This window comes from Alosa sapidissima, chromosome 11 (assembly GCF_018492685.1).
Source record: "Alosa sapidissima isolate fAloSap1 chromosome 11, fAloSap1.pri, whole genome shotgun sequence".
Classification (NCBI taxonomy): domain Eukaryota; kingdom Metazoa; phylum Chordata; class Actinopteri; order Clupeiformes; family Clupeidae; genus Alosa; species Alosa sapidissima.
The window spans coordinates 14174567-14183724 of NC_055967.1; the positions used below are offsets into that span (position 1 = coordinate 14174567).

Below are 9158 nucleotides of genomic sequence, written 5' to 3' on the forward strand. Positions count from 1 at the left end.
GTACAAAATATTTTCAAGAATATGGTAAGGTAGCCTATGCTGATATTGGTGCTATGGTATGTGTAAAGAGTCCTTAACAATAGCACTTAAAGCCTGTTTATCAAAAAGGATTTGATCTAGATATTGTCCATAGCATAGGGCTTAGTGAGGCTCAGACTCACCCGGGAGAGCTGGAGGAGAAGGCTGGTCTGCAATCGCTCCCAAGAGAGAGGGAAGGTGTGAGAGAGTAAGCTGTGTCTTCCTATGCTAACCCCTATTTAAATAGGCCCACACACTGGCAGTGCCATACCATGCCCCTAGCCCCTCATACCTTTTTAGGTGACAACGCAACCACCGCAACAACATCACAGCAAGGTAGGCTGTCCCGTGCGATTGAAAAAAGGAAAAAAAACACACCAAGCCCTGTGCCACTACACTGGTCGTCAGCAGACATCTCATATTTAACACTGGAAGATAATTTATTGCAGCCGGGGGGGATGGCACAGTCTATTGTGGGAATCAAGGTGGACGTTGCCCTCCCAGTCATAGAGAATGGTATGCTGGATGTCTTCTAAAAATAAGGCTTTGTGCATCAGTCATGATGGAGATATGGGAGATACTTGTCTGTCATTCAATCTCAGGCATACCATCTGTGGAGTGCAACTACAAAAGGCTCTACTCCCTGCCAAGCCTTCAAAGGAAATTTTGAACAGTGCATTGCAGTGGGTGTTGGCCAGGCCCATATGTACTGGAAACTCAGGACTCAATGACTCAGGTCCCTTAATCAAGTCCTCTGGGCTGTGTAGTGAAGTGTCCTTGACTAAGACAATAAACAACACTGCAGACTGAACCTTGACTAGATAGACAAACACAAGATGAGTGTAGTCCTTGGTACACTTTTCAATGAGAAGAAAAAGTAAATGGCAATGCAGTATATTTATATTTTGTAACCAATATTACAAAAACCAACTAACCATCCATTGGTGGATAAATGCAGACAGTCGAGACCATCAAGTACAATATTGTGTATTTATTAGTTACTAAATTGTGCATGGCATGAAATTCTTTTCCCCAGCAACACAGCCTGCTGACTTCTCCAAACGGTAGCGGGGTTACTTTGGAATAGCAAGGTGAGGACATGACCTCTCAGGACCCAAATGACACAACCCTGGAGCACTGTTATTAAACAGATCATGGCTAATGCTGAAGCGCTGTTATTAAACAGATCATGGCTAATTTGCTTAGTGGGAGCTTGCGGGCCAAGCAGTCATCAGAGCGAGACCGGCGTGTGAGAGTGGATAACCTTACCTCTCACACCACTCTTTCATTACACAATGTAGGCGATCTGCATCCCTGTGTCACAGGTGATCTTAAATCTCCTCTATGCTGGCCCACATTGCCACCTGGCACTTAGTCATTTTGGGCACCCGCGCTGGCCCCGGTCCACGCGCGGGAGCAAGGCAGAGCGTGAAGCTCAACGCAAGTCAGCAATCTCACAATGACACAGTTCCGCTGGGTTTGGGATAGAGGCCAGGAGGGCCGCTCGGAGGGGTGGCCTTGATGCCGATGACTGAGGGGATAGGCATTACTCTACATGGTCATGGAGGGGACGAGCCACACACACACACTGACCGGTCATTAGTGCAGAGCATGGCGCTTGAGCAGAGAGACAAGACAAATGAGTGTCTATCAATGAGTGTGCTTGGCTTGGAGTGTGCTTTGGCTTAGTATCAAGCAAATGTCCATTACCTGATTGAATATGTGCATTGAATACGTACATTGAATATGTGTGTATATGTAGAACATTATGTGCATGACAGTACAATGAAGAGTTGAAGAGTATATGACTGAGAACTCCACAGTTTCCAGACGTGCCCTTTACCCTTCATCTGTGATTGGCCCCTGACCCTCGAGATTAACCTCTCACAATTCTTCCATCACACAGACACATTCAAACTTCATTCACATCATTTATGTGTCCATTATCCATAATTTATTTCCAATTACCCTCTGCAACTCATAGAAACTAGTGAGCAAAAGTCAAAGCCTAGCCTAGGGTCCTGAGCAGCTTTTATGAGGTTTCCTGTGAGATCCTGTCACCATGGGATCATGTAACCAGCCTTCTGCAGCCAGTGCCATTGTTCCATAGTTGACATTCTTCCCTCACTAAACATAGATATTGCCTCTCACAAAGCCAAAGACAACCTACTATGAAGTGGGGTCCTTTTTTCAACAGAAACAGTTTGGAAGAAATCCATTTACTGGTTTTAATGTTACTTTTATGCTTTAGTATGCTCCACTCTCCACTCTCCACTCTCGCTCTTCGCTCGCAGCTACTGGGGGAATCCTGGTTAGTTTCTTTTGTACCTCCAGGCCAAGGGGAGCTCCCCAGAAGTGTCCAAAGCCGTCGGACACATTTGCTGGCCTCCCTGGGCCTCCGTTTCTGGAGCCTGCCACTTGCCCCTGCGTATATAATTAAATAAGTCAGGACTTAGGTTTTGAGCGAGTTTCTCCTTTTGGACTTAGGGGTAATGGTGCCATGGCAGAAAGATTCAACAATGTATCTGAATGATAATGTCTACTGTGTTCTTATATGATGTGTATTAATTGTGTGAATTAATTATTGTGGATTAAATGTAAATCAATATCAATTGTTATATATCAATTTAGTGGATTAAATGTAAATTATTGTGTATTCATTTGGAGATAAATTAATATATTTTAGACCACACAGCAATAGATTCTGTCGGAAATATTTCTGTAGTGGATTAATGCAAAATAGCCACAAATAAAACCCCAATACCACCACACAACTCATGAAGTAATTTAGTAAAAATGGCAGGAGGTTAAATCTTAAATCCACCTGCGAATAAAATCACTCTGACATTTTGAGTTGATTCCATTACCTAGCTCCATCAGACATATTCCCCATATAGACCAGAACTAAGGAACAATATCTCACACATCAGTATTATTAAGATAGTTTGTGGCTGTAATTAAGTCATTGCTTTTACTTATGCTGCAACACAAACACTGAATTACTATTAAGATGGGGTCCAGCAGCTTATCACCTCCATTTATTGATGGTCCTGGAGACATATATCTTCTTGCCTAAAGTAAAGCTAAAGGTCAAGAAGGTAATCTCATAAGAGCATTACAACAGGGGGCTGCTACTCTGTATATTTGATAGCCACACTTACTTACAGAGGACATAATGCTTCAGGTGATCACAAGCTATCATAAACTAAAGCACTCAAAACATACTGTTGTAAATGTGTCTGACATTCTGATGTACTTCATTGTCACCTGAACAGAGAGGTTATGGTGTTTTCTGGGTTTACTTATGTATAAGAGGATAAGCGCTACTGGTGGCTTAGAGAATAAATAACAAGCTCGGAGTCATGTGTGAGTTAAGAATACTTCACCTCAGCTAACCATGTCTAGTTTTCAGATGAATTTTCACCTCCTGTGAACTCAAATGTCTGTCACACGATTTCTATATTAAAAAGTCATGATAGATTTATTAAATATAATACATACATAAATAAATAAATATATCCGTTCAACAAAGATGTAGCGCATTGTGTACAAGTAGTACAGTATACACACATACAGGAAAATAGATTAAAACCATTTTCATCCAAAGAACAGATGCAAAAGTACGATAGTGTGCATCAATAGACCGGCTTTTACCTCACATGACACCCTGCTGACACAACATTTAACTCCAAGCCATTCTGAAGAATAGCCATTCTAACTGTTTAAACAAGGCTCTTTATGGAATTGTTTAAGATCCTTTAGAACACCAGTGGGTTACAAACACAGACAGACAAGTGGCAAACAAAGTCGTTTTTCTCGGGCTGGGGCATAATCAGAGAAAAAAAGGATTTCTTCCATAGGGCGACAGTGTAAGAATCTCTCGCTAGTCTCCTAAAAAGGCGTGGTGCTGGCGAACCCTACATCATAAGGGAACAGGAAGAACCCTTCTGTGAATCGTCTCGCTTTATCAACCGTCTCTGGTTTAATATTTAACATTGTGTCATTGACATTCTCTCCCAGAGGAAGTAGACTTATGAATAAACAAAACAAAAACAATGTTTTGATGTATATGCTTTTGATCATGGGTTACAGTGGGTTCATCTTCTATGGCTATTACATCATTTAACATTTGAAATAAATGCATAAAATGTCAAGGTATTTTATCTATCTGTTTGGTTACTTTTTAAACAAGTAACAGAACTGGATTAGTCAAGTTATCCAAAATATTCAAATTTGTCATTATGGTCTATTTCAAATGAGTACAAAATACTGAGCAAGTTTACTGCCAAAATCATAGGGCAGCCCAGGCATACTTTCTGCTATCAATTCCCTTCCAATGACTGAATAATAAATATCTTACACGCACACATCTGTCAACAGTCTCCTATTTGATAATAGCTGAAGATCTAGAATTTGAACAGAACTAAATGATGAATCAGAGCACTAACTTGGCTGTATTACATTGTGACGTTTCCGCCAGTGTAACACTTTTTTTTTTTTCACTGAACTCTCAGAAACTAAAAGTTAATATATTTTGGTGCAAAAATGCAGCAATGCCTACATAATTTAAGCCTAGATTAAAAGTTTAATGATAACAATGAATCAACAAGAAACCATCTCCAATCTGTGGCCTCGAAGGACTCTAGCAACTCCACTCTATTTGTAAGTTTATTATGATAGTGTGCTGTTTCTGAGTGAGATATTTTGGCAGATGGCTTGGCAGTAGTGGTGAAAAGTGTGTTGTCTATCTGTGGCACAGGACAGTTCATCATTCCCAATCACCATCTGTCATGACCTCCAGCCTTGTGGCCCGACAGCCAACATGAGCAAGTTGAGTCCTTGAATATCTTAGTGCACACCAAATGACACATCTGAATTATGTTCTGAAGGATAATTGTATATTGTGTACAGCATCTTTTCAAGTATTTTGAATAGTTTGGCGGTGGATGGCATGCTTCTAGCACTGAATATTTTCTCTATGCGTGGTGATTGCGAGGGTTAGCTGCCCTACAAGTGCAATCAAACACAGTAATCAAGCTGCTTGCACACACATCCATGTGCCAAAACATTATGAGCATTACGACCACAGAGGAAGAAAAACAACAATGAAAAGCTTGCAACAATAGCACTTGTTAGGGAGTAGGATGTGTTTTCTGAGAAGCCATTTGTCAATAATAACAGCATTCTGTATGTCGAGAAATTAACAGGTGTAATGGCAGAGAAACTTTGTCATAGTGAAACCATCCCAGCCAGATGACTCGTCTGTGGGATAAATTTTATATGTCTCTCATTGAATGTTTAGTATACCTTACATACATGTAGTGAAATCTAATTGTCATCTCCTTACTCTGACCCTTGTGTTTTCGGAAACTCCTATGTTAGAATGTTTAGTTAAATTAACCCTTGTGTCAGCGAATTGTGGGTAACCCTCAGGATGGGGGGTCATAAACATTTCTTATCTTTGTCAAAACACCAGATGGTTAAGTGGGGTTGTAAACATTTCTTATCTCTGTTAAAATACCAGATAGTTAAGTGATTAATGGAGGGTGACAACTTGTGATTTTCCATGGGTGTGGGGTAAGGTATAAGAGTTGGCTTCACCCACAGATGTGTGGGCTTGTTACTTTGACATTTCATGTGGGTAACATGCTCCTGGCGTCGTGAATAAAGCTGCAGTCTCACACCTCTTGGATTCATTTTGACCACACGTCTACTCTCCAAGTCTGGTAGTGGGGTGTACTGTAGCACAGGTGAGGCCTCACTGATGCATTAGGCCAACAACGGTACAACGGGTACAAATTGCCGAACCATTTACAGCGGATGCAAGAAGAATGTCACAATGTATCACACTATATGGCCACAGTACCTATGCCGCACCCTTAGCCACAGTGCCTGTGCCACACCCTTGGGCCTGGGCCTGCTGGAGCTGTAGCTCTGAACAGTGGAAGAATACGCTTTCACAGTTTTCCTTTCCAAAAGAGATGGCATGTGTACATCATGTACCAGGGGAGGCTCTGGCACCAGAGGACAGACCTGAGGGAGTGTAATGCTCTTGGTTGCTCTGTGATTCAGAAATCAGTTTGACACATTCCACCTACAACTGCAAAATCTGTGCTGTCCTTAAATACACCGTCATGGCCATGGCATTCCATGATGGCAATGACCTCTGTCAGTATAGCAAGTAATCTGACCTGCTATACTGCCCAATTTTTCTTTTTTTTGTGAATGGTTTGACAAATATGATGCAGAGTTCTGCCCTGGCCAATAGAAATCTGATCGAGCATCTATGAGATGCAGGGGAACAACATTCCAAATCCATGGCAGCTTCACCTCAGGGTGTTGGGGGCTTACCAACAGCATGTTGGGCAGGAGCTCATGATGTCATGATGAGCTCATCAGTATATAACCCAGGCAGTCAATACAAAATAAAAAAAAAAAACATTCCACTTGTAGTGATCCAGTCCAACATGTAAAGGGATCATTGCATTCCGAAGAACAGAAGGCATATCTAGGCATGACGTGCAGCCGATCCATGTTTACAGGCATGGATAAATAAGGGAATCTTGAGGGATTATAATTTCTTTTGCCAGTTTTCTTTGAACCATCCACTAGCATTAACGTCCAGTTTGAGCTGCTCCATAATCCAGTCATCTTTCTGGGCCCCTTCCATAAATTCTGCAAGGGTGATTTGGCCTACGAAACAGAGGATGCATTCAAATAATCATCCAATCTCTGACTGAAACAACGATGACTCTGACGACATTGATCTCAGACATTGGTCTGACAGCATTACACCTCATTGTCACAAAACATGTCACAAAAAGACAGTTGCATTAGTTTAGGCTATAGGTATAGGCTACTGTGCATGTACCTAATACAGCAAGTCAGTTTGGTCAGTATATGAACACTAGGCTGTGCGCTAATTATAAATAATTTCTTGGTAAAGGAGATCTTACCATCTTTATTTGAATCCACAAGTTCAAAGATTCTGTCACAGACTTCATTAGGTGTCATGTCTGTGTTGCTTTCCCTGAGTTTGTAAATTATCTGCAAAGTAGAACAATAACAACCACCTCTGAGTGAGTAGTTACCCAATCTTGGGTAAATGTGGCAAAGCCTGTAAACGTGGCAATATCTAGTTGTACAGTCCTCACCTTTATTATGTGTTTCACCTCACTTCTGTCAAGTTTGCCATTTTCGTCTCTGTCATAGACTTTGAAAGACCACTTCAGTCGGTCCTCGAGTTTTCCTCTGAGGACAAGGTTCACTGCTGCTACAAACTCCATGAAGTCTATCACATTATCCTGAAAACCATACGTTATTTTATTAGAATTTCGTATTTTAAAAATTGTATATTAAGACTCAATTTTGTGTTTCTCGGGACAAAACTGTGGGAATATAAAAATGCATAAGTATGGGGAAGTAAAGGGGGGGGGGGGGGCAGTCAGTTCCATTAATGATTACAATGCCATGAAGAGTGACTACAAATCCTAGAGTTCTGTTCAGCAATAATTCAACTATAATTTCAGTACCCACCCGGTTCTTATCAAATGACTTGAATATTCTCTCCATGTAAAGACACTCCGTTTCTGAGGAGCTCGATATTCCAAAGATCTTTCTGAACTCATGCAGGTGTAAAGCTCCACTTGGACATTCCTGCATGAAGGCTGTATAGAGGGCTTGAATTTGGGACAGTTCCACCTCTTCATCTTCACTCTGGCACTGACCCATGGTCCGAGATTCAAAGACAAAAGAAGTCAGATATTTCCCATCATCTGCTGATCAATAGCATTCTTAATAAGACTGCATGCCAGCAATGTGCGTCCTGCTGCCAAGGCTCCCGTACACACACTGACTTAATCCTCTCAACTAGTTGAGGTGACATAGAATTGAAAGGAGCCATTTTTAGATGGCTCCAATCGATTAGTCTTTAATCCCTAACATGTCTAAAGACAAATCAAGACCTTATTTGACCCTCTATGTTGTGAATAGAGACAATACTTTAAATCAGCGCTGTACAACACCTTATTTGACCCTCTATGTTGTGAATAGAAACAATACTTTAAATCAGCGCTGTACAAGCCCACTATTTAAGAAATGAAAAAAGAGAATTATATACTTTTGAGTAGTATTTTGTAGAAAGGATCAGTACCTCCTAACCTCCTCCCCTCTGGCTAGCGCTACAGATCCCTGCGCACAAGAACAGCTTTCCCACTGCCATCACTCTCCTGAACTGCGGATAAGTGGGGTCATCCCCACTCTGGCCATTCACCCACTTCTCCTAAACATTACATACTTTATCATTCCAATAGGCATCTTGCACACAACATTTGCACTATTACTTTTTGCACTTTACACCCCACTCCATGTGTACTTGTCTTGATATTATGTCTTATTTGTATATTTGTATTTGTTTATTTTGTATATTTACTATTTGTCTACTGAATGTTAAAGTTACTAATATTTGTTACTACTACATGTCTAATTGTTGAATATAGAGAGTTAACACCTATACCGCAGTCAAATTCCTTGTACGTAAATACTTGGCCAGTAAAACGGATTCTGATTCTAAAATGGATTCTGAATTATACTGTAGTCAGAGGCGGAGAGAGTACACAGCTTCATTACTTAAGTAAAAGTACAGATACCCTTTGCTAAATTTTACTCAAGTACAAGTAAAAGTACAACAGTCAGATGTCTACTTAAGTAAAAGTACTGAATACTTGTTTTTAAAAGTACTTGAGTATCAAGAGTACAAGAGTAGCCTACATTTTCTAAATATTGGATTACTACTGCCACAGTGCTTACATTTATGTACAGAAACGTCCTACATGGAGTTATGAAAAATGCTAATGTTAATACCTTGGAGAATGTAAAAGGAATTGGAAGTAAAATGAAGTCATTTTCATCTTTTTACCATCTTGCCAGGGATGGGCAGTATTTCTAATACATGTATTTAAAATACATATTTCAAATACAAAATACTATTTTGTAATTGAAACACTTGAAGCGAAAACTATCATTAACTTGTTCAGAAAATTGAAATAGTCTGGCGAGGTCTGCTGCGTCTTCATCCATTGTTTCGTCCATGGTTTCGTCTCTTATCTAACCATGGAGTTGACTTTGGCGGAAAGCTGAAG

The 9158-nt window shown here is 40.5% G+C and overlaps 2 protein-coding genes across 2 annotated transcripts in view; both read right to left on the reverse strand.

Annotated features, from left to right (window-relative positions):
• The window catches only part of acte1 (actin, epsilon 1), a 5093-nt gene extending 4790 nt beyond the window's left edge, over positions 1-303 (reverse strand). Inside the window, exon 1 of the mRNA XM_042110509.1 lies at positions 162-303. The gene's annotated coding sequence lies outside the window, so the exon portion shown is untranslated. The remainder of the gene's footprint in view (positions 1-161) is intronic.
• A 6286-nt stretch (positions 304-6589) lies between these two features.
• guca1g (guanylate cyclase activator 1g) lies at positions 6590-7749 on the reverse strand. Its single transcript, XM_042110488.1, has 4 exons — positions 7555-7749; positions 7173-7322; positions 6975-7065; positions 6590-6711 (listed from the first exon to the last, which is right to left on the reverse strand). The coding sequence occupies exons 1-4, from the start codon at positions 7747-7749 to the stop codon at positions 6590-6592; spliced, it is 558 nt and encodes a 185-aa protein (XP_041966422.1).
• Between the last annotated feature and the right edge of the window lie 1409 nt (positions 7750-9158).

Excerpts from the sequence above, each read along its gene's own strand:
- guca1g (XM_042110488.1), bottom strand. The coding sequence starts at position 7,749 with ATGGGTCAGTGCCAGAGTGAAGATGAAGAGGTGGAACTGTCCCAAATT. Across the intron at positions 7,323-7,554 it reads AGTCATTTGATAAGAACCGG|GATAATGTGATAGACTTCAT; the intron begins GTGGGTACTGAA and ends TATGGTTTTCAG. Across the intron at positions 6,712-6,974 it reads TGTGGATTCAAATAAAGATG|GCCAAATCACCCTTGCAGAA; the intron begins GTAAGATCTCCT and ends TCTGTTTCGTAG.